The sequence below is a fragment of the Psammomys obesus genome, unplaced genomic scaffold (assembly GCF_907164565.1).
Source record: "Psammomys obesus unplaced genomic scaffold, mPsaObe1.curated_primary_1811, whole genome shotgun sequence".
In the NCBI taxonomy this organism is placed as follows: Eukaryota; Metazoa; Chordata; class Mammalia; order Rodentia; family Muridae; genus Psammomys; species Psammomys obesus.
In genome coordinates, this window is record NW_026592710.1 from 2061392 (window position 1) to 2087450 (window position 26059).

General features: G+C 51.5%; 2 protein-coding genes across 3 annotated transcripts in view; one reads left to right on the forward strand and one right to left on the reverse strand.

Annotated features, from left to right (window-relative positions):
- Cep104 (centrosomal protein 104) overlaps positions 1-13149 on the reverse strand; it is a 35175-nt gene extending 22026 nt beyond the window's left edge. Inside the window, exons 1-10 of one of the 2 annotated variants that reach the window (XM_055615190.1) lie at positions 12734-13149; positions 9065-9190; positions 7004-7177; positions 6570-6708; positions 5341-5403; positions 4975-5060; positions 3452-3620; positions 2987-3145; positions 1912-2145; positions 88-285 (exon numbers count right to left, since the gene is read on the reverse strand). In XM_055615190.1, the coding sequence (XP_055471165.1) occupies positions 88-285; positions 1912-2145; positions 2987-3145; positions 3452-3620; positions 4975-5060; positions 5341-5403; positions 6570-6708; positions 7004-7177; positions 9065-9177 (1335 nt within the window). In that variant the 5' untranslated portion in view covers positions 9178-9190; positions 12734-13149. Of the gene's footprint in view, positions 1-87; positions 286-1911; positions 2146-2986; positions 3146-3451; positions 3621-4974; positions 5061-5340; positions 5404-6569; positions 6709-7003; positions 7178-9064; positions 9216-12733 lie in introns of both variants that reach the window. The other variant, XM_055615188.1, reaches the window with a different exon arrangement.
- A 64-nt stretch (positions 13150-13213) lies between these two features.
- On the forward strand, positions 13214-25973 carry Dffb (DNA fragmentation factor subunit beta). The gene is made up of 7 exons (XM_055615298.1): positions 13214-13490; positions 13669-13795; positions 15203-15391; positions 17184-17263; positions 19586-19756; positions 20738-20838; positions 24733-25973. Exons 1-7 carry the CDS (start codon positions 13368-13370, stop codon positions 24974-24976), a joined length of 1035 nt encoding a protein of 344 aa, XP_055471273.1. The 5' UTR covers positions 13214-13367; the 3' UTR covers positions 24977-25973.
- The last annotated feature ends 86 nt before the right edge of the window (positions 25974-26059 follow it).

The window sequence follows — 26059 nt, forward strand, 5'->3', positions numbered from 1 at the left end:
CAGACACACAGGTTAAATAATCTTAAAAAACATGCAGCTGTTTTCCCTTCTTTATGAGTACGCACACACAGGCATGCCACTGTTTACCAAGGCTTCGCCTAAGATGTCAATGGCAGAGCTGGCTTCTCTCAGGGCCTTCTCTGTCAGGGGCTCTGGCTCCCCTGAGGCGCCCCGTCTCCGGACATCACTGCTGTCCACCTCTCTCGTTTCTGGCTCTGTGGATGCTTCCCCCAGCTGCTTCCGAGTAACGGGAAGAGGCCGCTCATCATAGGGCAGGACCTCTACCTGTCGGTGAGCAAAGAGCTGTGGGTGCGCTGCTGGGCCACCTCCTCCACAGCCTGACAGGCTACTGGGAGAGATGTCTAAAGGCATTACTCTTTTGAGGTAAGTAGCATCGGAGTAGAATAATGTCTACAAGTGGATCATATCTGAAAAAATCAGATGAAGTCCTTCCATTCCTGTCAAACAACCACAGCCATTTCAGTTCAGCTTACACAAAGTATGAGAAAGGTCACCCATTTTTCAGGCTAGTTGTTGACATTCTTTTCCTGCACTGCACAGAGCAGTATCTTGCTTGTTGTGTGGAGGCCTCAGACCCGGCCCAGCCTCCAGGGAGGTAATGTGTAACAGTCTTCCTCTGGGGCGCTCCTTGGTGAGGCGGCTGCCACCTCAGTCTGTGGTCCCCAGCACCTAACTCACCAGGCAGTGCTCTTGGAGCCCACACGGCAGTAAGGACCAGCACCTAACTCACCAGGCGGTGCTCTTGGAGCCCACACGGCAGTGAGGACCGACCTTCCGTCCTCACCGCCTTGGCCAGTCAGACAAAGAGTGAAAAAGGTGAGTACACAGTAGTGAGCGCAGAGAGGGGACATTCCTGACTGAATACACACACACAGTGACAACTCCTAACACTCACTAAGACATCACGGTGGGTGCACACCTGTGACAGTAAGTTTCTCAAAGTCTGAAACAGGATGTGTGAATCCTGAGGCGACATGGACCACTAGGCTGCAGAGGCATTGCTACCCTAGGCTGACACACGAGCACAGTGGCCCTTCTGTTTGACAGTGACGTGCCCTGACAGGCCTGGTGGGGCCAGTCAGCACAGGGATCTCCTCTGTTCTTGCTGATGCTTCAGAGGCTGGTGTGTGACTGAAGTTGATCTAGTTGGACTGAAGTGAGGACCCTTGGAAAAATTTTCTCCTGTGACAGTAGGCAGTCTAGGGAGACAAGGAGCTGGAGAGTCAAGTGACGGCAAGGATCAGGTCTCTGATGATGCTATTGAGTTCCTGAGTCAAACCAATCCTGGAACCACAGGACCTACTGTGTTCCTTGTTAGCACAGTCAGTCACCAGCTGGCCAGGGTCTCCTGTCACAGTGCTCTTTTAAAAGGCATATGGTGAGCGTGGATGACGACTGAGGGGCTATCTGGAAAGTATGCCGAGGGGAATTTCCCATTTATTTTGAGAAAGGATCGCACTCTATAGCCTTGTATGTCCTGCTACGTACTATTTAGTCCAAGCTGGACGGGCAGGGATCCTGCCTCAGCTTTTTCAGAGCTTCAGGTAGGAGCGTTTTATACACGCTCTCTTGTTCCTTAAAGCAATGCCTGATACAACACACACATCAATGCTCGCATATACTTTCTTCCAGAGAAACCAGGGGCTCAAGGATAGACTTTGTGAGACCCCAGATGATGGGGCAGACCCAGGGCGACATGTGTGTCTCTCACGGGGTGTGGCCAGAGGGTTATTGCTCCCTCTTGCTCTGTTCTAGCCAGTATTCCAGCTCCCTTCTGGAAGCGGGGAGGGCTGGCTCTGCGGAAGGTATGTGCCTGTGCTTTGAGGTCAATACCCAGGACAAGCCAGGTCCTCAAGTGATGCTGTTGAGCAGCACAGTGGAATGACTTACAGGGCTCCTTGGGGCAGCGCCTGCCGCGGGCGCGGGCGGAGACTGGTCCACTGCTAAATGCTGAGGAGAAGATGCTAAGGCACATGCCAAGGGCTTTTCCTGGAGGCCAGGACCAGCAAATGTATCTTCTGCCCCCAGCTCTTCTGTCTTCGGGAGTGAGGATACTGCCTTCCAGTGCTGGGGACTGCTGGGAGACGCAAGGGGCTGGAGGGGCAAAGCCAAAGGCCTCTGCATCTGGGGAAAAGAAGGGACAAAGGGCCAGGAGTATTGCAGAGCATCTGACCAAAGGGAGCTGTGTTGAGAGAGGGGCTCCAGCATGCCAAACAGTGTGAAAAGCTCATGAACGCACATGGCCACTCTAAGTCCCAGGACGATGGCTTCTCCTCAGCCTTCTCTGCCATGATTACAGTACACACTACAGGGCAGACCCCCATTCCTACTTAGCATGGGTGCTTGTGCATGTTTTACAAACACATCTGTGCTGGAAGTACAAGTAGGCATGGGCATTTGGGCAGGACTCTGGGTTCAGAGCCCGGGCCCCCGTTCAGAGCTGGTCAGGTGCTTCCGCATAGTACAAACAGGCAGCGCTGGCAGGCAGGGTCTGCCCTAGAAGTCCCACTGGAGCTCCCACTGGCCGGAAGGCAGCCCATCATCAGCAGTCTGAGACTGCCGCCTGGACACAGCACCCAGAGCTCTCCCTCACCTGCACTCAGCAGGGGCCCCCTCCCCGCCATGTGCTCATCATCTGCCGTACAAACCACAGCATTAGGGATAGTGTCTTGCCAGAAACTTGTCTCCACCAACTCACACTATTGCAGCGGGTTTCACACCATGATGTGCGGTGCAGGCTCCACACCCCATACAACATGGAGGCCAGTGCGGAGGGCTCCCTGGTGAGTGGCAGCGGGTGGTCTTCCTGACCCTGGGCTTCTAGTCCTGTATGTGACCTCTAGAGGACCCCACTGCAGCAGAAGCCTGCTCACTGACATGACTCTGAGGACCTGCTTTAGCCCACACCCTCACAGAGCACGGTCCCTGACCAGCCCTTCTCTCCCTCCCTGTGGCCCATTCTGACCTCTGGCTCAGCCTGCAGGAGGCCGTGCAGCTCCAGCTGTTCATACACCTGGGCACGGTAGCGTGCCATCTGCTGCTTCTTTTCCTTGGCCAGGTCATAGTCTTCCTTCTCCACCGCGCAGCGCTTCTCTACCTCATAGCGCCCTAGGCGCTCACCAACCTGCAGCACACAAGGTAGACATCTGCTCTCACAGGACAAGTGTGGGCAGGAGGGGTCTGTGCTGCGTGCTGCCTCAGCACCTACTACTCAGGATCCCCACACAGGCCAAGACAGTCCAACCCCCAGAGGAGCAGTAAGCCTCCGCTCCAGCTTCACATCTTCACCTTCAAGGCGCTCACTACCCCAACTCTACCTGCCCAGGACTCTAGCTGCAGGTGTGTTTCTCAGCCATTAGGAACCTTCTCCTGAGGAGGTGGAGAGGAGGGCTACCCTAGGCAGATGAGGGTACGTTTTCAGAAGCTGTACCTTCTGTAAGTCAGCAATTGCTTGCTTCAGTTTCTTTGCATGGTCATAGCGCTCCTTCTTGACAGCTTCCCGTTTCCTTTCATCCAGCCTGCGGATGATCTGTGCAACCTCAGGGTCTTGGTACATATCAAATGCCAAGTCATCAAGTGGAGAGAAATAGTCAGATCTCCTGAGGACAGAAGATGACCTTTCATGTAAGGAGAGCCAAGAGCTCATGCTGAACAGTCAAGAAAGGTTCCAGCACTGTTCACAGGGTCTCCCATATGAGGGAGGAGACTCAGAGAGGCTGGTCAGGCTGCAGCCATGAGCTCTCTAGGGCTCCCGCTCCTGGTGCCTCACTGAGAACCATGTCAGGCCAAGCCCCAGACATACTCAGCATCCATGACCTGTCTGTGACTATCACTGTTATTCTTAAGTTTTACACCATGGCAGTAAATAACTTTATTCTGGGGCTACAAAGCACAGCAATTAAAATTACACATGCCTGACCACGCCACACAGACTTAGGGGAGCAGTTTCAGGGTCTTACATCTAGTACCCCAGCTGCATGAAGTAAGCCAAATAAAGCTGTGACTTGGGTATTTTACATATAGGCAAAGTTTATATAAATATTTGTCACTAAGAATGTAGCTGGAAAACTTGAATGATAATAAGTTCAAATGGGACTTGGGCATATACCATATTTAAAAATCCCCAGGTCCTTTCTGCCACTTCCCCACCCTTTAATCAGGCTCTTTTCCCACCAGCCCAGTGACTGTGATGGAAGCTGCAGCAGTTCTGAACCCTTCCCTCCAGTAATGTAAGGGTTGGTAGTACACATTAATTGTCAGCACTCCGTTTGCAAGTCTACGCTTTGCCATGATGTCCCAGAAATCACCACAAATATTTTTTAAAACTTCACACACACACACACACACACACACACACACAAGTTGCATGGTGCCATAGTTAGAATTTGTAGGGCAGGTACACACCCACTCTTCCACAGTACCCCAGGGCCAAGTCAGGTTCTCACACAATGAATTTCAGCACTGCCACAGGCTGCCTCTGCCCTCTCAGAATCCTGGGGGCCAAGCACGGCTGCCCCCCACTGAAGATGGAAGCTCTGCTGGAGCAACTGTGTGCTGTAGCTGCTCTGTAGGCTCAGACTTTGGGGAGGGCAGAGACCAAGGTGTGGCCATCAGGAGGGAGCTGCCCAGTGGTGATACAGCTGAGGGTACTCCTGGCTCCCTGTAGCAAGGCTCGAGAGCTGAGGCACGGTGGAAAATGGCATCACTGTTCTGGGTCTAGGTGTTAGATCTAGGCTAACACCTGAACACACAGAGCTGAAGCATCTCTGAGTGGCACTGGGTAGGTGTGCGAGATACAGTAACGTTAACCTTTGCACAAACACAAGACAGCCCAACCAGCGCCTCATCTGCTCTCAGCTGACCCAAGCCTCATGTAGACCTGGACTGTGCAATCCTTTGGGATGACTGAGGAGTTATGAAGTATCTTGTGGAGGAATGGGGGAGGATTCTTACCCAGCAAAAGTTCCTTCTAAGGCTGGGTCCTCAGGATTGTGGGGACTGTGGCCCAGGTAATGGTCAATCAGCTTCTCCCTAGAGGTCTTTGGGAACAAAATACCTTCTTAGACTCTCAGCAAACAAAGCACAAAACAAGTCTTAATTTTACAACTGTTTAATAGAGTGGTGCCAACAAGACTCAGTGGCCCCAGCCTTCTGGATGAGCAGCTAAAATTCTTAAGGAAAATGGCTGCTAAACCATCTGAAAGTCATTCCCTAGTTGTATGAGGCCTTCTGAATTGATGTATTTGTGATGAGAATAAATGATTCCCCCTATCATAGAAATTCTTTTTATTTCTTTAGGGATGAAACTCCCATACTTACAATATTGCTTTCATCACCAAAATCTGCAGGGTCTCCAATGATATTTATTGCAACCAAAGCCACCTAAGAAATAGTTAAAGCAGCAGGAATTAAGTCTGAAATGTTTGAAATGTCTTAAGCCCATTAGTCAACTCCTCCTTGTGGTGGGGTCAGTGATGTTCATGACTGGGAGGGACTCAACAGATTAACAGAAGTACTGTTCTAATGCTCAACCCAGTGGCTTTGACCCTAGGCTTCCAAAACAATAGTCGCTGACCTAGAGCTTTAACTGGGTCTCCCAGGATCCAGCACTCAAGGAAGAGTGCAGAAGTCCACATCCACCTTTCTCCGGAAAAAAAGGAAAGAAGAGACACTACATTAACACAGCTAACGCAGGGGCTGAGTTCCACCTCTCACCCTTTCACCACAATCACTGTGGCTCAGGTTCCTAACCTGTTCTTACTGGTAGACACATGCAGATGGGGTGGAAGGAGACAAAAAGATTAGAAACCATCCCTCCAGTTTCCCATGAGGCCATGCTACAATGGGCCTCATGAGATATCTCACAACTCATTTGCTTGTTACCTGTCTGTCAGCTTGTTGCTACTCCTCTTGGAGAGGCAGCAAGTGGTATAAATGTGCACACAATATGGTTTTGGAGATGCCTGATCTCCTTTTCCAGGGTGGGAAGGGGTCCTGGGGATTGAACTCAGCCTTTGAGTAAGCTGGGTTAGCAATCCAATACTGAGCTACACCCCAGCCCCAATTTCCAATTCTAAAGAAAAGGCAGCAGTGTGGCTTCAGCAGTTGGAGTGGACTGTGCTGCTGGACCAACTGCTGGCAAGCTGCTTTCATGGGCACTGGCCTCGGACAGAGGCGTCCTCTGGATCACGCTGCCAAAACAACCAACTGCAAGTCACATATGCTTTCAGCAAATGTGAACAGGGAGAGGGAACAGTCAAGCTACTACACACAAGTGACACGGAAACCTCCAGGAAGCTTTTTGTACTTTTTTGTCTGAGTCTGGTGCAGTCACAGAGGCTCTTGTATGCCCCGTGATCATGTGCCCAGAGTTGACATGGGAGAGCCTGGCTTCAGAGAGCAGCAGACACTCCTGTGAGAGCACCCTAACTATGTACATCCGCGACACCTGAGCAATCCTCTCACAGAACTTGGGGTGAGGGGCTGTAGAGGGTGGGGTGTGTGCTGTGGTGTCGGGGCAGAGCCTCAAGCATACACACAAGTCTCACCTGATTATATATGTTGTACTTGTTGGCGTGGTTTTGGTGAAAAATCAGCTTAAGAAACTGTCCCACGGCATCCACATAAACAGACTTGAGTTCCCGGGCTTTGCAGCCCGTCTTTTCATTATCACAGAGAGAGACATATCTGAAAGGAAAGCCATGACTGAAGTGCTGGTGACAGAGCAGTCTGTCCCACACCCATGAACCCCACAGGACTTGAACTAAAAACCTAGGGACCTTCCGGGATCAGGCTCCGATTGATGCTCCTGAGAAAAGCTTTCCACCTGAGATGCAGCCATGGCTGAACCCCACATATGTGGGGACGCTGCTTGTTAAGCATATGAACTCTTAGGTGTATTAAGCAGACCACAAAGGGCCAAGAGGAGCAATCCATGAAGCCGTCGCGCTCAGCGTCACTGCACACTGCATCTCCCTCTTACCCCAGCCTGCGGAAGCGCTCTGCTTGGTAGGGCACCAAGTACTCAGGCAAGCTTTCACTGATGTAGAACTCGACCTTGCTGGAGATCATGTACTGGTGAGCAAGCAGCTGTAGTTTCCTTATTCGACACCTCTCCACCATCTGGAGAACAATCTCTTGTGGAAACTGGCAGAATCTGAAAGCAAATGCAGTTTTGGGTTTCTGAGCAATGCCTGCAGTCTTTCTGTCTGCTGCTTCCAGGCAGGGAAGTGTGAGATGCAGCATGCCGGATGTGGGGTGGCTGTACTTGACTAGAAGACTGTATGTCTTCCTCCCTTCTAAAGCCTGGACTAAGGCCAACTGGCTCTGCCTAAGCTGCAGACCTAACCTCAGGCTGTTTAGACGAATGGCTCATGGGGAACCTCAAGCTGGTAAGATAACCGACTATTCTTATGGGGCTGTTCAGGCAGACCAGAGTTCTCACAGGAGCCGGAGGTCTTAAGGGAAGCACCTGCTGGCAGGACGCCAGGCTGCCAACGTGCAGGAGGTGACTTCTGGGTGTGCTCAATGCTGCAGGGGCTCAGGACCTACACATTGTATGAGCTCCAAGTAAGACTTGGCTAGAGCATCAAGGAGCCCACACAGCAAGGCATGGCCATGACTCAGCAGTACAGTATGTTAAAAGGACAGTACCGACAGACATTAGCTGGCAGGCATTGTGGCACGAGGAACAAAGGAAAGGCCCCTCCTTTCACAAGTATCGTGCCTGGTAACCCGTGGTGTCTGTGTGTGCATGCATGTGTTGTCTTGCAGGCTCAGAAAACCCATTACTAGGTGAGGCCCCTATGTGGCTGTTCAAGAGCGGAGCCATCCTCCAAACTGGGCGGGGCAGAGTTAGCCTGGGCACCGCTAACACCTCAGCCGGTTCTCCACCATCAACAACTCAGGGTACAGGCTTTCCCACTGTACTACATCCCAAGCCTCCCATCCTTACAACACACACTGATGGGCAGATTGCTCTGAAGAACACCGGCTCAGTGGGTGAAGGGGACTGCTGCCAACCTGAGTTTGATCCCTGGGGTCCTCAGGGTGGTAGGAAAGAATTGAGTCCCACAATGGACCTCTGGTCTCCACACATTTGCAGTGACACATGCATGGACATAAACACAATATTAAAAAAATCTGGAAAGTGAGCCTGGTGTGCAGGCTCAAGCCGCCAGCACACGCCACACTCCAGGGAGTCTCTTGCTCTGGAGATTTTAAGTGTGGATCCCAGGCTCTGAGGAAGATAGGGCAGGAACGTCCCCATCCTATGCCCATCCCCAGCAGCACCCTAAGCATGCTTTCTGTAGCCCATTTTGGTGACAATTTGTCTGAGGATACGTGTCTCCTGGCCAGGGTATCTTTCCTTCAGTGTCCTCTGGAAGCATGTTACTAAAATGAGTGAGTTCTGACCTTGAAGAAACACTACGCAATGACAAAAGCACCTTGCCAGTGTGATTGCACAGTTACCACTACAAAGGAAGCCTGTGTGTCTATTTAAGAACCTTCATGGAGTTCCAGAGCAGATGTAGCTAATGCTGAAGATCTCTGCAGAGGGATGTGCAGAAGGGAGAGAGTGGAAGCTTCACCCTTTGCAGCTGGATGGAGGCAGGAGACCACTGAAAGGAGGAGCTTGGGAGGAAAGTGGGTGTGGCTGGGGTCATGGGGCTGCCCTGGCCTTTCCAGTGGCACCTGGATTGGTAGGTATAGGGGATAGCATGCCTTGTGTGTGTGTGACAGGAAGCTCAGCACTACAGCCCAGCAAATGCTGCTCTAACCCATCTATTTTAATTCTGTCCCTCAGAGCTCAGGCACAGAGGGGAGGGGGGCCTGCTTGTTGGATCCATGAGCAAAAACACACTTTAATTTTAATGATTTAATTTATTTGTCACTGAAATATACTATAAAGCTGACTGGAAATGCATTTCATGCTTCAGATATGAGGTAAGCCTGCCATGTATTCAGACTCAGAGATGAGCTCTCAGCCCGCCCCTCAGCCCAGCCTTACTCTGGTGACCCCTGCCCCTCAGCTCAGCCTTACTTTGGTGACCTCCACCCACTGACAGTCGGAGCATGGATCATCAGTTCCCGGGCACTGAAGCCATCTTCATGTCCAGAAGAGCTGACCACTACAAATCCAATCTTGTGGGGCATTCTGCACAGCGGGCTGTTCAGAAGAGCAGGGAAGAGTTCTGTGAAGGGATTCAACTAAGTCAGATGCAGTGCTAGCTCATGCCATGCAGGGAACGCCACAAAGTACTAGACCCACCACTCTGAAAAGGTTAGTTCATCTGCAGAACTTTTTATATATATATATATATATATAAATGGATGTTCTAATTCTACTTAATGCACCATTTAAAGAATTTTGATGTTCCCCAAAGTCTGACCTGTGCTACAGGCTGAATTACATCCTCACCGATGAATAGACCCTGCCTTTGCTGCACGTGAATGTGACCTTACAGGGGTCCCTGCAGATGTGATAAATTAATGTCACCCTACTTGGAGGACTCAATGTGGCGGGTGTAATTTCAAGAAAAGAAAAGGATCTTGGGGGTGGGCACCACAGAGGTATAGTGGTTGCCCAGCGTACAGAAGACCAAGTGTGGGCTTCCTCTCCAGAAACACACACACACACACACACACACACACACACACACACACACACACACTCCAGTAAACATAGCCACAGATACACATAGGGAAGAGGCTATATGCTGACAGAGACTGGAACCATCAGAAGCTAGAAAGGGAAGAAGGACCCGGACCTCAGAGCTGCTTTTGCCCCTGCTGCCACTTTGATGCAGCCCTCTAGCTCTGAAATAAATTTCTGTTTTCTATGTCATCCAGTTTGTGATAGACACCCTCCTGGCAAAACCAAAGCTCTTGGTAGGGTACTAAGCACCCTTCTGCATTACCGAGGAGACTGACAACTATCCATGAGCATGGAGGAGCAGCCTGATTAGTGTAGTGATAGCTGCCTGCGGCACTTTGCAGCCCTGAAGAAAGCAGTTCTCTTAGATGCACCAGGGCAGAAGTGGGCAGTCGGGCCCAGAGCCTGACCCAGGACATTTTAAAGTGTTATCTGAGAACAGGCTGGGCCAGGGTCATCTGCTGGCTCTCAGATCCTGAGAGTGCATGGAAAACCACCCAGAGATGGCTAATAGGCACTTTGCTGGCTCCCCTCCCCTCCCCCTGAACCTAGACAATCCAGCTGGGAAAGAATGGGCTCTAACCAGACAAAAATTTTAGATTTAGCCCTCAGTGGAGGCATGGGGGCAGGCCCTGCCCCACACCACCCGTGTGCTAGTGAAGGAAGAGTAGCACACTTATTCTAACAGAAAGTCTGCTGGAAGTCAAGCTGCCAAGCTGAGGGGGACATGGCCAAGCTTGGGGGAGCTTGAGAAGGAAAAACTGGCTGAATGACTCTTTCAATGTAGTTGTTTTCAGGGAATTCACCTGTATCCTAGCTCACCACTGTTATTTGGATGATGTAATGCTGTGCTGTCTACTTTGCTGCTTGGCATCCTGCTCTCCATGTTGAAAAATAGCACAGAGTGAGATTTGCTCTAGTGACTCTGCTGGGGCCAGCTACTGCTGGCTGGGGCCTGCTGGCACTTTCCTAGGCTTGGACAGCCCGAATTCCACACCCCTGCACAGTGAGGTTCATGAATGGGGACACACATTTTTCCGGAAGTAACTGGTAACCCTCAAATGCCAGGGCTGTCTATAGAGGCCACAGCAAGGAGCTCTTTCCCCATAGATTCTTAGCACTACAGCCCAGGGCTGCCAAGGCTACCCGCAGAGGAGGCTGTGGCCAAGCTAAGCTAACCTTGGGTAGTAGCATGGCCAGTGAACACACAGGCCCTCAAATGTGACCACACTGACAGCCTAAAATGCCTATGGCCTCGTGGCTACTTCTCAGCCACCAAGCCAATCAAATATCTGCTAAGCAAGCCAGCTGTTGGTGAAGTAAATCATCAGAAGAAAAAAGCACTCCTAATACAGGACAAAGAAGTCCACTGGACGTTTCTTGGAATAAGTTACATCACTGAAATGCTTGGTATAGTGTCATATCCACACTATCCCACGGGGAACCTGGCTCATGTGAACATGTTTGATGTATAATCTAAAGCTTTTTCTTACTTTCACCAGATTTGAAAAAAAAAAAAAAATTCAAGACTCAACGTCTGTCTGGTGTTTGCTAGGGTGTTTTTGTTTGCTTTGTTTTGTTGTTGGAATGTATGTACTAAATTATTACTTAGAACGGCAAGTCAGTGTTAAAGATGCTTCCCCACCCCGCAAGTTTCCTGTGGCTGTCACAGCAGAGTGGAGGAAACTGACCCAGAAAGCAAATGGGAGCAGAACATAAGCATGGCTGGGTGAGTTAATATGCTTCTCCTGTGGCCACATTCTTAGGTCACTCAGGTCTTGAGTTCAGAGCTGACACTCCCCTCAGCACTCATGGGGCAGCATGGTATAAAGTCTTACTGGATTCAGCCCTTCTTCTCTATCTCTATTCGAGACAGACACAACTGCCTGCTTGACCTATGTTCCTGCCAGACAAACATTCTTTAAATCTATCTTCGGTCACCTCTATCCAGGTCTTAATTCTAAAACCCTAGGTGGCCTCCATCTAGAAATTAAAGTGCTAACTGTATCCCGACACCTTGTTTCCTCATTCTCATTTCTCGTCTTGACTTTTTGTTTCTATTTTTGAGAGAGGTTCTCATTTAGAGCCCTGACTGGCCTAGAACTTGGTATGTACTCTAGACCTGCTTCAAACTCACAGAGATCCTCCTGCCTCAGCATCTCAGGTACTAGGATTAGGCATGTGACTATGTCTGGCTATGACTTAAATTCTAGAGAACAGCCAAATTTAATGAATACTTAAAGGTACATCCTTGGTTTTGACTTCTCCAAGTCTTTGATCACCCTCAAGAGGCTGGCCTATACCAGGTGTGGTAGCAAATACCTTTAATCCCAGCACTTTGAAGGAGGATCTAGAGGAGGCCTGGCTACCTTGACAGAGTTGTGCTCAAACGGCTCTGAGTCCATCTTAACCAGCACCCTCTGTGGAGCACAGAGACTTAGGAACAGAATGTTAAAGGCAGATAAAGTGTATCCCCAATAAAACCAGAACAAATAACAGATATTGAGGACCCTGGCAAGAGTGCTGTGGGGGTAGTGTAGCCTAAAACCGCCAGGGCCTGAGTAAGGACATCTGCAAAGGCATTCATTCTTCAGACCATACACGGCAGGAGACCTTCCTACTCCTTTCCTTTGCATAAACCCACCACAGACACATCCGGATCCGCGCAGTGCTGGGCTACAAGCTGTTCGACGGAGGTGGGTAATGTCCAGCCAGCAGTGTCAGGTGACATTTAACCTAGCATTACTTACAAACTGTACCAACGCCAAAACTCTTCTATTTTTGGTTGTGAGCCTACGATTTAAAGCCGTCTTTCCAGCCCTAACCCAAACTCAATGTAGCAACTTCCAAACATTTTGTTACAAGGAAATGAAAAGTGTTTCCAGTTTTCTTTTCAAGAAAATGTAAATGTTAACAATATTAAGTAGGATTTGGGAACAATTAATCTTAAGGACTGAAAGCGCTTTAGAGAATTTTAAAGATTAAGAAGCATGTCAAGCCAACCCCAACTAACAACCTCCCCTCCCCCCAAACAACTCGGATCGACGTGTAGCCTACCCGGGGCCAGAGCTACCGCCTTTAAGTCTCGTGGTAACTGTTCTTGTTCAGCAACGCATCCAGAAGAAGACAAGGTGAGGCTCGAACCCAATTCCTTAGTCTCGACACTAAGGCCGAGATGTGGTGCCGGAGGCCTCCAGCCGGAATCGGCCGCGTCCCTCCAAGGCCAGGTGTCAGGGAGCCTCCGCCCCGGGCGCCTGCTGAGGACCGAGGCCGCGCGGGGTCACAGAGCGTCGCGGAGAAGAGCAGGAGGACACTGCGATCCCGGGCTCCGTTACCTTCGGAGGGACCTAGGTTCAGCCGCCCCCACCCCGGGTAGCTGAGGGGAGGGCAGCGGAGGAGCAGCCCGGGCTGCCTCTGCCCAGCGCCCGGGCCGCAGCTGCGCTCCCATGGCAACCAGGCCGGCCCGCGCTGTACGCCTGTGCTTCCGCCCGGCGGCGCCTGCGCGCGCAGCCACACCGAGAGGAATCCGGCTGGGGACCGGTCCCACACCCGGACATTTCGGGCTGCACGTCCATAAGTAGAGAAAAGCGTTCCGGGTCGCGCTTGCGCATCACAGTTCCGAGAGGGAGTGTTGCAGAGGCTCAGTCACCCTCTTCCCGTGCCAGCAGAGACCGCTGGTAGCAGCCCCGCAATGTGCGCGGTGCTCAGCCAACCCAAGAGCGTCAAGTTGCGAGCCCTACACAGCGCGTGCAAGTTCGGCGTGGCGGCCCGGAGCTGCCAAGAGCTACTGCGCAAGGGCTGCGTCCGCTTCCAGGTGGCCTGGGGATTCGGGGTGGGCACTGCGGGCCGGGAACCCTGGCTACCACCCGCACGGTTTTCCTCCCCTTGAATGGGCTTGGATGGGCGCTGGTCTCCTGCAGTCAGGTGGTATCCTGAGCTGGCTGTCTGGAGGCCAGGACTGTTGTGGGACAAGTTGATCTTCCTGTCCTCAGCTCCCGATCCCTGGTTCCCGGTTGTGCCTGTACGAAGATGGCACGGAGGTGACCGACGATTCCTTTTCGACCCTCCCCAAGGACACCGAGCTCCTGCTGCTCACCGCTGGCCAGACCTGGCAAGGCTGTGAGTAGGAACACTTTGGAGATGGGAGGGACCTACACGGTTTAAGGCCGGGTCCAGGGGCCCAGGCAGGAGCCTAGTAGATCAGGTCAGGGACGCCGAATGTCAAAAGCTTTTCTGAAGGACTCTATTTTCAGTGGGTTTTCATTTTGCAACTGCCAAGAGCTAGGGGAAAGAATTGAGGGAAGGTGCTGCTGGGCTGGGCTGGGCAGGGCAGGGCAGGGGAGGGGAGGGGAGGGCTAACCCTTTCTCAGGGCTGTTCTCTGACAGATGAGTATTGAAACACTGTTAGGGATCATGGTTTTTATTCAAGCTATTCTAGGTAGTAAATGATGACAGCTCTTTGCGGCCTTAATCTGAATTTCCCCGGTGGCTAATGGGATTGGATATCATCTTCCTATGTTTTTATTTGCCACCTGCAGACGCTCTTTGGTGAAGTTATTCGTCATGTCTTTCGTGTTTCTTAATCGGATTTTTAAAGCTGTTTAAGTATTTACTCCACCCCACAGAATATCCTGGTTATGAGTTCGATGTCAGATAATATGGTTTTCAAATATTTCCTGTTGTGTGGCTTTTCATTCTTTTTATTGGAATTGAGCTCCAACCAGCTGAGCTAACTGGCCTTGCTCTTTTAATGCTTTTTAGTAGAGCAGAAGGTTCAGATTTTGGGGGCCAAGGGGAGGACAAGGTTACATGTAGCTGAGACTGGTCTTAAATTCATTCTGTCCTAAGGCTGGACTAAAACTTCTGATTCTCCTGCCTACTGATTCTTTTTCCTACTGCTGGCATTCCAGGCATGTGGCCCCCAGCTTCACAGGTTCTGACTTTGATGGCATCCAGATTGTCATTTTCTTCACTGTGCATTTACACTATCCAGGAACCTCTTGGCAAGTCCTCCTTCCCGAGGTTTTCTCCTGCATCTTCTGCATCTCTTGCTATAATCACAGAGACTTACTTCTTCAGCCTGCTAACACAGTGGATCTCACAGTGGAGTTTTGATTATAAAACAGACTTGCAGCCTCACTTGGCTGTGGTCTGTGCTCTTTAAGTCTTACTGAATTCTGTTTGTTTCTGTTAGGTTAAGTTCCTTAGTAGAATACACTTGGTGTTTAGCTGTTGGAGAAAGGTCACTGTAGGCACTTGTGGGAAGGCTCCCATGGAAAGTTGGGAAAGGGGCTAGAAAACCTAAAATGGCCAAAGGAAATGGCGAAAGGAGGTGAGTTGGTTTGGAGGAGAGAAGGCCAGAAGAAGAGCAAGTGTGCCAGGGTAGTGCTTTTCTAGACTGGAGGTGCCCAGAAGCATGGAATTGGTAATGTCAGCCCAGTGGAGGTGTCAGCCCAGGGCAGGCTCTGGGTTGGGTAGAGCCAGAACAGCACCAATGCTTTTCTGTTTGCCTCCCGCTGGTGGCAGATGTGAGCGACATCACACGCTTCCTCAGCGTGTTTAATGAGCCACATGCTGGGGTCATCCAGGCTGCACAGCAGCTGTTGTCAGACGAGCAGGCCCCGCTGAGGCAGAAGCTGCTGGCTGACCTTCTGCATCATGTGAGTCAGAACATCACTGCTGAGACCCGGGAGCAGGACCCATCCTGGTTTGAAGGTAAGTCCGGGTAGCCATGGTGGCCAGGGTGTCTGGAGAAGGCAGAGAAAGGCCTCTTTGGAGCAGAGACTTAGGAGGATATCTGTCTATTTCAGATCCTAGTGCTTCTCAGTCATGGCTGGATAGGCCTCTAGAGTGAGTGATAACAAATGTGTCTGTGGGAAGGCATCCGTCCAGGATCATGGTACAAGCAGTGTCCTGGAAGCCTGGAAATAGCCTTTAAAAATTAATTTTTTAAAACATTCTTCCAAAAATCATGACAAAATTCACAGAACATGTAATTTACCACCTCACCATTTGAGGGAGAGGAGGAGGATAACCCTGGCTATCAAACTTAGGAATACCATTCACCTCCCTAGATCCAGGGTCACGTTGGCTGGAGCCTGACAGTTAGGCTAGACAAACTGGCCAGAAAACTTTGGGGGTCTCTCCCATAGACTTGTCATCCCCAGGCCAGTTAAGGTACCTGATGCAATGTAATCCCGGGAAAGTAGTACTTGGTTGATCACTAAGGAGTACAAGAGAAAACAGTCTATAAGGGACTGATGGCTCAGTGGGCAGTGAGCATGAGGAAGGCCTAAGCATGAGAAAGGACCTGAGTCTACATCCCAAGCACCCATGTCCAATCCAGGTGTGGTACCACATGTCTAACCTCAGTGTTGGGGGACAGAGTCAGGCAGACCCTTGGGGTTCACTGGTCAGCCAGTGTAGCCCAAACGGTAAGCTCCAGGCTTAGTGAGAGAGCCTGTCTCAAGAAATAAGGATGGAGAGTGATGGTGGGAGGTGACCAGTGGTGACCTCTGCCCTTTGCACGCATGGGCGAGGGCACCTGCACGACACGCACACACTTGTTGCACATTCCTTATGCCACATGCAGACACGCACAAATTTAAATCATTTAAAACAGAGAACAAACTACATACTTAATTCAGATCTAAGGGTTTTTGTTTTGTTATTTTTGAGACAAGAGTTTCTGTGTGTTGCCCTAGCATTTCTGGAACTTGCTTTGTAGACCAGGCTGGTCTCAGTCTCAGAGATCCACCTGCCTCTCCCTCCCGAGTGCTTGAATTAAACGTGTGTGCCACCATGCCTGGCTAGATGTAAGCTTTCTAAATGGTTAAGGACTGTGGCTGGGTGAATTTGTTGTATAGCACTCTGATGGTGTGAAATCAGCGGCACTCAGCATGTTCAAGCACCTTTACCTTGCCCTGTTGTCATCCCTGGCGTTGCTCTTGGAGCCCGTTTCATCTTGCACACGCATGCTCTGTGGCCCTGCAGCCCAACCCCCTCCTTCTCTCCAGTTTCCAGCTGAATAAACTGGACACCTTCACCTGCCATGCTCCATGAGGCACCTCGTGAGAGTGGGCTCACACAGTGCTTGTCCCACTGCTTATCTCACGCAGCATGCTGTCCTTCATGCCATCTGGGGGCGGCCAGTGTTAGAACGCCCTGCCTTTTAATAGTATCATCCCATTGTACAGATGGAACACACTTTGTCCATTTATCTGCCGGTGAGCACTTGGCTTGGTCACCTGATGGAGTTAACCTGAGTAATTAAGATCTGAGGGTTTGCGGGCCAGCCAAGCAGAAATGTCTTTGCCGTGTTTGAGATGCCTCAAAACAGCTCTCCCAGATGGAGAGCATGCTCACCGCTGTGGGGTATCTCTGCAGGGATGCGGGCTCTGGGACCCTCCTGGGCCCTCTCTGGTCTTCTTGGCTCCTGAGCTGTGTGGGATACAAACCAGGCGGTCACAGTCTGCCTGTGGGTTCCAGGGAGTCATTTTTCTTGCAGGTTTGGAGTCTCGATTCAGGAATAAGTCTGGCTACCTAAGATATAGCTGTGAGAGCCGAATCCGGGGTTACCTGAGAGAGGTAAGGCCATGTTAGGTCATGCTGTGAGTGTTCAGCACAGGATTGACCAGTTGGTGGGCTTGCCAGCCCTCTCCTGCTGCGTATCTGTAAGGCTGTGACTAAGTCGGCAGAAGGCATGTGCACCCCAGAGTAGACCTTCCTGTCTCATGCATCTGTTCTCTTCTGCACTTTAGCCTCTGCTCCCATTGTCCAGCAGGCGTTAGGACCTGTGTGAGCTGTGTCCTTTATTAGGGTCGGAGGCAGCAGCCTCAGCTTTTGCTCTTGCCCCCTTCTGTTTGGCAGGGATCCTGTTGTTTCCGAGCAACACTAGCTGGAGACTTGTGCAGCTGGTCTGTTCTGATGCGAATTTAACTCCATTATGCATAAGTGTCCTGTGTCTCCTCCATAGTCCTGATGACATCTTCGTAATTTGGTGGTAGTATTTTTCCAACGCTTTGTTTTTCCCCCTCTGGGCACGGCGCAGTCCTTTGACCTTGGAACAGCGGAGCACAGGACTGAAGACACCTTCTGCTTTGGGAGATTTGTAGATACACCCTGAGTGACTGCTGGGTCTCAGCTCTGGCTCTTGAGTAGACCAAGGCCTTCGTTGGGAAGAGTGGCCAGTGGCTCTAGTGCAGCTACTCCTGGCCTGAACTCCAGAAGGAGGCTGTCCTTGATGCCCTGATGCGCCCCCTCTTCCTGGCTTCCTCTCAGTGAAGACATGATGTCAGTGAGGTGCACAGTGGAAGGGAACCCTCTGTGGTCAGTGGGACCTGCCCAGACTGAGGCTACGAGGCGCCCATCACGGAGGAGCGGTTCTCCAGGTGAGCCCTTGTGCCTTTCTGCACTGGGCTCCACATCTTCCTTCATCTGGACAGATGAGCACCGGATGCGTGGCTTCGGGACAGCAGCTTGGTGCTTGGGGACCCTTTTCTCCCTGCTCTCCTCTTAGGCATATTTGTTAGCAGAAGCTCGGGTAACTGCATCGTAGTTGGACAGTGGCCTAGGCCTGGGCTCTTCTATCTGCCTGTCTATTACAGTGTGTCACCTTGAGTGTCTTGGCTGCTTTCCTACTCATTCGCTCCCTCCACCTGCGTCTTCCGGTGCTGTTTGTAGTTTAGCTTGAGCTAAGTGTTAGCATCTGTGGGGAAAACCTAATATACATGTGTGTTCATAGAGCCCCCCGCTGTGTTGAATCCCCCCCACCCCTCCATTTCCCATGGTTATGGAGGACCTGCCTGACCAGCTGGGTTGAAGTCCTGACCACCTTGGCTGTGCTCTTGTCACTGTGGACACTGACTGCCTGCTTTGGGCCTTCTGGGCTCTCAGGCTGTGTCTCTACTGGGCGTGCCCTAGAACTTCCTTCTTAAGCTGCTGTGACCCGGCCCTTTTTGCCCTCCTCCCTGCTGGAGTGAGGTCTGCAGGATCACTGTGGCAGACAGTGGAAACAGTGGTGTGTCACGCCTAACTGCTCTGTCCAGGTTTCTCCCAGGTGGCAGTAACCAGCCCTGGGTAGACAGGAGGGCCTAGAGCTTCATAGGGCTTGAGTTTGTTGGACTATGACCAAAGCTCGGCAGGTGCCAGCAAAGCCCGGGTGGCCAGGCAGCTGGGACAGCAGGTGTGGGTTCCTCCCACCCCGGGCTCTGTTTGTTTTTAAACCTTTCACCTTCCTCTCTCCCAAAGTAGAGTCAGCTTGGTTTTCATTGTCTGCTCATTTTCATGTGAGGCTCCTCATCGATTGGCACGTAGAATGTGCTGCAGGGCACTGAAGAGGCTGTGTGCTACCTCTGTGCCTCTGTACCCAGCCTCAGCCACTCAGGGGACGTGGCTGCCGGGATCTGGTGGCTCGTGTTGTGGACTTGAGGCAGCCTGGCTGACTGCCCCGCACGATGCTTTGACTGGTCCTGATACGCCCTCAGGTGCAGGCACTGGAGCCCCTTTGGTCACTGCTGCTCACCCAGCGGAGGGGACACTGCTCTTGCTGACTTACGTGATCTTGACTTTTTTCTCAGACTGGATCTTGCTATGTAGACCAAGCTAGCCTTTTTGACTCTCCTACTTCAGCCTCCCAAGAGCAGGGATTACAGGTGTGGACCACTCCCCCTGGCCTGATTTTGTTTCATTTTCCCAGCTGATGGGTAGTATGGTCGAGTCCGTTTCATGGGCCCAGAGTGGATTCCTCGGCTGTGACAGTTGAGCAGTGGTCAGACCCTCTGACTAGGACAGGGCTGGGGCAGGTTCCTGACGAGCACTGCATGGCATAGGTTGTAACGGAATGCAGGCATTCGGGCCCGGGCAGGGCCTGGGCTCAGGCTCAGTGATGCCCCTGGCTCACTCTTGCAGGTGAGTGCTTACACCTCTGTGGTGGATGCCGAAGCTCGAGAAGAATACGTGCGGGTCCTTAGTTCCATGAGCCAGAAACTCAAGTCCATGCAGTACAATGGCAGCTATTTCGACAGAGGTGCTGAGGCCAGCAGCCGCCTCTGTACTCCAGAAGGCTGGTTTTCCTGCCAGGTAAGCTTTGTGCCCTCTGTACTGGGCTGCTAAGAGTGAGAGGCAGGGGGGACATTCAGCCGCTGGCCTAAGAGGAGATGCTGGTGTTGCTCACGGCCAAAGTGCAGAAGGAAGTTGGGGTGGGGGTGTGCAGCCGCTGGGGTGTTAGGATGTGGTCCATAGGAGCACAGGAACATGCTGGGAACCACAGGGCTGCTCTTACGTGGACCTGAAGAGGTACCTAGGAAAGGGTGATATCTCTAGTAATGGACAGAAATGCCTTCAGCGTTTGGAAACTCAGAGTATAAGATCAGGGGTAATAGAATGTCAGGGGTAGGATCCCAAAGACAGACTATTAAAAACATTTTTATTTTATGCATATGGATGTTTTGCTTGTGTGTATGTCTGTGTGCATGTGTGCCTGTGGAGGCTGGAAGAGGGCGTCAGGTCCCCTGGAACTGAAGGCACAGATGGTTGTGAGCCACATGTGGTTCCGGGAGTCAAACCCAGGTCCTCTAGAATAGTCAGTGTTCTTAAGCCCTCAAAGAGAGAATTTCCAATCTCAGCTGAGCAGCAGACAGTTTTGTTTTTTGAAGATGAGGTCTTCCTCATCCTGTGGTTGAGCCTAGACTAGGCTGATTTAGTAGTTGATTTTGTGGATGTGTGATGTTTCTGTGTGAGAGTGTGCACTTGCCACAGCATGGGGCTGGGCAGAGGACAAACATGCCTGGCTTCTCCACAGGCCCCAGGGATCAAACTTGGTTCTCAGGCTTGTGTGGAAAGTGCTTCTTCCTACTAAGCCACCTCCCTAGCCTGAAACTCCAGACCCTCCTGCCTTTGCCTCTTAGTGCTGGGGGTACCGGTGTTGCCACCGTGCCTGGGTCCAGTGTCTGTTCATGAGCTGAACTCTCGGGGTCTGCTCCTTAGCAAGCTTGCTGGCTGGGAGGACAGTGATACGGTTCCTCACTCCTGCCTTTCTAACCCTGCCCTTGGTCACCTCAGGGCCCCTTTGACCTGGAGAGCTGTCTTTCCAAGCACTCCATCAACCCCTATGGCAACAGGGAGAGCCGGATTGTCTTCAGCACCTGGAACCTGGATCATATGTGAGTGTCTGTCACCCAGATTCAAGTTCACTAATTAGAACTGACCCACGTCTGGTTGGGGTGCTGTCCCTGCTCAGACATCTCAGGTCTGGACATCACAGCTGTGTGGTTCAGGCCCAGGGACAGACCCCCACATGCTTCATGGAGGGGCTTCTGGACAGACGCTGCTGTCCTACCAGCTGTGCCTGATGTGGAGCTGTCCCTCTGCCCTTCGGCCCCCATCTGTGTGTGGGTTGTTCTGGTGGCCTGGTCTTCATGGCCCAGTGTCGGGCCCCAAGAGGCTGCACACTGTGTGTTTAGCTCAGAGATGATGGCTCTAGGGCCATGGTGTGGGAGGTCAGGGCCAGCAGGATGGTTTCACAGCTGGGCAAGCTGCAGCCTCTTCTGATGAACCAGGGCAGGGCAGTGACGTGTTTCTGTGGCTGCAGTACTCTCCTGACTGTAACTTCCCTTGACCTTGTTTTATGAAGGCAGAGTGCCTAAGTACCTCCAAGTGGCTACCCGACTCTTGGAATCAAAATTATTAAAAGTATATAAAAAGTGAGTTATAGTTGGGGGACCCCTTATCCCTCTATACTCAGTGCCCCCTCCCTGTTGCCAGGGAAACCACTGTCCTGAACTCTGCCTCTTGTATACCTTTCCCAGGATACATGAGTGCTGCCTGCTCCTCTCTGGTTCTGCAGCACTCTGTCCATCTACACAGCCTGGGTGAACAGCACAGACTTCGCCTGTGTGCAGACTCTAGCTTCACGTCTGTCTGCCTGCTGGGCGCTTAGGCCGTTCTCAGTACTCACTATTATTCCATGCCGGTGACACTTGGGTGCTCTCTGAGAGGAAACACCAGTCCCCAGTTCCCTGCAGACTGTCTGATCTGTGGGCTGGGTGTACCCACAGCTCATGAGGAATGCACACATAGACCCCGCCCAGCATCACGAGGGGGTCTGGTACACGTGAGAAAGACTGCCATGGTTCTCCAGTCTCTCTGGGGAGATGAGAGCTATGGGCCCCTTTGGAGAATTTGCAGCCTTCTACACATATGTTAGCTGCTTCGTGCCCTCGCCACCACTCGGTGTAACTGTGCCTCTGCATCTTCCTGTCTGAGGCGAGCGCCCATTTTGCTGCTCTTGTTTGCTTCCTGTTTTCTGGGAAGGCTGTGGCCTCTTTGTGGCTCTCTGCCATTCCTGGTTTTCATGCTGCTTCGCTTGCTCATTGTCCTCTTGTCTTGGGCACTAACATGTTGCTGTGTTTTTGGCACACTTCTGATATCTTTTATCATGAAGAGACAGGGCGGCTGTGGTAAGCCCTAGAAGACTAGGCCCTCTCTTCAGGGTCTGACCTGCTGTGTTCAGCCCACTAGCTGCAGGCCCAAGTGTGCAAGACTCTGAGACTCTGCCATTCCTCTGCAGGTGCTTAACTGCTTAACCGCGGCGATTTTTGCTTTTGTTTTTCTTTCTACTTTCTGCTCCTTTTGTAGTTTCTCCTGTTCTCTAGTTTGTCTCCTCTGTGCTTTAACATACCCTCAAGGCTACACGTGTCCAGCTGCCCCTGACTTTAGTGTTTTGAGGTCAGTGTGAACTGAGTATTCTGATGTGTTAGTCTTTGGCAGCTCCTGCGGTTCCCAGGGCTGTTCTGTCCCTTCATGTCATTCTGCTCATCCTTTTTGTGCTCTGGCACCTGTGAGAGGCTGAGCCTCTCCATGCTCACTGTTTGTGGCCTCACCTTTCCCTCGGCTGGGTTTCCGTTGCCGTCAGGCAATGTCTCTTGTTGGCATGCTGGTTGCCTTTTGTCTTGTCTAGCCGAGACTGTCCTGCCCTGGTCCGTTGTCCCAGTGTCTGGACATTCAGTATCTATTCCATATATTGTAGCATGAATAAGTGGGTTTGAATTAACCTCAGTTGCTGTTTGCGGTAGTACCTGTTTGCCTGGTCTCACTGTGCATTCTGGACGCACCCTCTTCTAAGGCTGGTTTTTTTTTTTTCATGGTCAGCACCTACTTGTGCCACCTGCTTCTCCTCACTGCCTCCTGTGTCTCCCTGGTCCTGCTGTGGCTGGGCTAATGAGTGGGCCTAGTGCTCTGTAAGGAGACTCTGCAGGTCAACTCCCTCTCTTCTACAACAGGGGGAGTGCAGAGTGGCTGTCTCACACTCAGTCTGCCATGACAGGTGTCTAGGTCCCTTTGCACTTCCCGTGAGGGAGGCTGAGGACACTGTTTCCTGCGTCCCATGGGAGCTGCTGTCAGTCAGTATTCCGCCTTTCCAGTGGAGACTGGTTTGGTTCCCTTAACTGAAAGTGATGTACACCCAGGGCAAACCTCTGTTTTTGGTTCTGCTGGGGCTCGTCTTTCGTCCTGGAGAGTTCTGATTCTCTTCTGCAGTCTCCTGGATTCCCGTGGGCCTGCTGGGACCTCCTTGCCATCCACCCTCTTTATTTACACTGGCTCTGCTTGCATATTCTGGATCAGTGTTGCTGTTCTGGGGTAACTTCCTTCTGTGGAAGGAGCCACTCAATTGTGGCTCCTCCCACCGCAGACACACAATGAAACTGTCACCCAGTGAGATCGTGTCTGGAGATAGCTCCTCTGGGAGAGACAGCTAAGGTAAAATGACGTCATAGGAGCAGACTAGCCCACTGAGCACAGATGTTCCTGTGAGCGGGAGAGCGTGTTCTCAGTGCTATATAAGGACAAGCCAGGAAGTGGACCCTGACCAGAGCAGGCCACTGTGCAAGGGCTTGGGCCTCCAGGCTTCAGGGCTTGATCAGATAAACATGAGGTGGTAGTTGCTCCCACTCTGCTGCTTTTGCCACTGTTTTGGGCCTGAGTCTCTCTTGGTGGTCACTCTTCTGTTGATGACAAAGTGTCTCTGCAGAGCAGACTTGCATTTGCTCCCTGTAGATGTCCCGATCTCTGTGGCTCTGAAGTAACATGACTCTGTTTTTGCTTGCCATTTCTGTGCCATGCTGGTCATACATATGTGGGTCACATGCCTGTGGGAGATACAGGCTTAGGGGTCCTTGGGCACCTGTGTAAAATGGATACAGACAGGAGTCACCAGGGGCTGAGAGGTAGTTGCACATGGTGAGTGCTGGGCTCCGCTGAGTGGCATTTGAGGGGCCGTGGCCTGGCCTTCTTGCATTCTTTTCAGTGTGTTAAGCAGTGCCCACTATTGGAGTTTGCAAAGTAAGACAAGCAGCACTGCTTGCAAAGGGCCCTGCCACACTGATTGTGCCCACAGCCCGTCAGGGATGGCAGTGTCACCATCTGCCAAGTGGTGTTGGGATCCTCTGCTGACTCATCTTTGAGTCCTGTCCATTTTACTGCTGCTGGGCTGTTCGAAGCTTAGGCTCCTCAGGAATGCTCAAGGTCCTCACACCTGCTCTTAGGGTTTCTCTTGTGATAAATCACTGACCAAAAGCAAGTTGGGGAGGAAAGGGTTTAAGCTTAGTCCATCATGAAAGGGTCAGGACAGTAACTCAAGGCAGGGACTGATGTGGAGACCACAGAGGAGCACCGTTTGCTGGTTTGCTCAGTCTGCGTTTTACACAGCCCAGGACCAGCAGCCCAGGGGTGCACTGCCCACAGTGGGCTGGGCCCTCCCACCTCAGTCATTAATCAAGAAAATGCTTCACAGACTTGCACACACACCAATCTGATAAAGGCAGGTTTTTTTTTTTGTTGTTGTTTGTTTTGTTTTGTTTTGTTTTGTTTTTCAACTGAGGCTCCCTCTTCCTCCATGACCCCAGCTTGTGTCAAGTTGAGAAGAACCCAGTCAGGACAGCAGGGTGTCTGCTGTGGTTGACACTGTGCTGTGAGCAGCCGAGGCTGATGGGAGATGCACAGCACTCTGTGGCGTGTGGCCCTGAGAGCAGATGGGTTGTCTCCCCCTGCCTTGGCAGAATCGAGAAGAAGCGTACCGTGGTGCCCACGCTGGCCGGAGCGGTCCAGGACGGGAGGGAGGTGAACTGGGAGTACTTCTACAGCCTGCTCTTCACTGCTGAGAACCTGAAGCTGGTGCACATTGCCTGCCACAAGAAGACCACACACAAGCTGCAGTGTGACCACAGTAGGATCTACCGGCCCCAGACTGGACCCAAGAGGAAGTGGCCTGCTCGGAATCGGCCTGCTCGGAAGCGCCAGTGACTTGTGCTATGCTGTCTTCGCAGTGACAGCAGTGGTGAGGGGGCTTTGTTTTGTCACTCTAGAAGGTTCTAGAAAGGTCCTTAGCAGTCTTTCCAACAGATCTTCCCAGTGCTTCCCCAGCCTCTGGCAGTGCTGGGTGCTCACTGGGTTCTGAAGCAGGGTCTTCACACTCATGACCCAGGGCTGAATGTGCCCACTGTGGTATGGGGGAGGGTGCTGGTTTGTGCTCAGCTTTTATGGCCTCCATTTCCACTGCAAATGGCAGCTCTGACTACATTCCTCTGAAAGAAATGGTGCTTCTGGGGTAAATGTTTGCATTTTATAATGAACGTGCAGGACGCTCTCTGCTGAGCTATTTAAAATGGCAGAAGGTGGGAAGCCTTCCAGATGTCTCCTGGTGGGAACAGCTGACTGTGGCCATGTGAAACTGCTGTGTTTAATGCATTAAATAATGGCCGTCATGAATTTCATAACTCAACCCTAATAAATATATGTATGCACAATTGGAGCAGGTTTAAGCTTTTATGTGTAGAAATGGGAAGCTGTGAAATGCACAGATGGCTTACCTATGAGGAGAATGACCTTGAATTTGTGATCCTCCTGCCTCATCCCTAGAGCTGGGATTACAGGTGTGTACCACCACAGCTGGTGTTTGCTTTTGTAAAGTTGTCGTCTTGTGCCCAGAGACAGTCTGAGGAGCTGCTGTAGTGTGAAAGCAGCAGTCCTGGGGGGTTCTGCAGGGATGGGATTGGTTACCAGGTACCAATCTCCTACAGCACCTGTTTTATAGTACTTGAGTTCCTTTCCTGAGGCCCGGTCTCACTGTGTGGCTCTGGCTGGTCTGGGGCTCACTGTATAGATCAGGCTGGCCTGGAACTCAAGAGTTCTGCCTCCGACTCCTGAGTGCTGGGATTAAAGGTGTGTGCTACCACACCCAGCCTGAGCTTATTTTGGAAATTAGCATTTTACAGGTTCTTTAATGTTTGGATTTATACATGTGCCATGTAATCAGAAAAACAATAAAGTGTTTAAGAAATAGACATGTCAAGAAAGTTGGAATGTACTGAGGAAGATGGGGCGAAG

Excerpts from the sequence above, each read along its gene's own strand:
- Dffb (XM_055615298.1), top strand. The coding sequence starts at position 13,368 with ATGTGCGCGGTGCTCAGCCAACCCAAGAGCGTCAAGTTGCGAGCCCTA. Across the intron at positions 15,392-17,183 it reads GGACCCATCCTGGTTTGAAG|GTTTGGAGTCTCGATTCAGG; the intron begins GTAAGTCCGGGT and ends TTTTTCTTGCAG. Across the intron at positions 17,264-19,585 it reads TCCGGGGTTACCTGAGAGAG|GTGAGTGCTTACACCTCTGT; the intron begins GTAAGGCCATGT and ends TCACTCTTGCAG.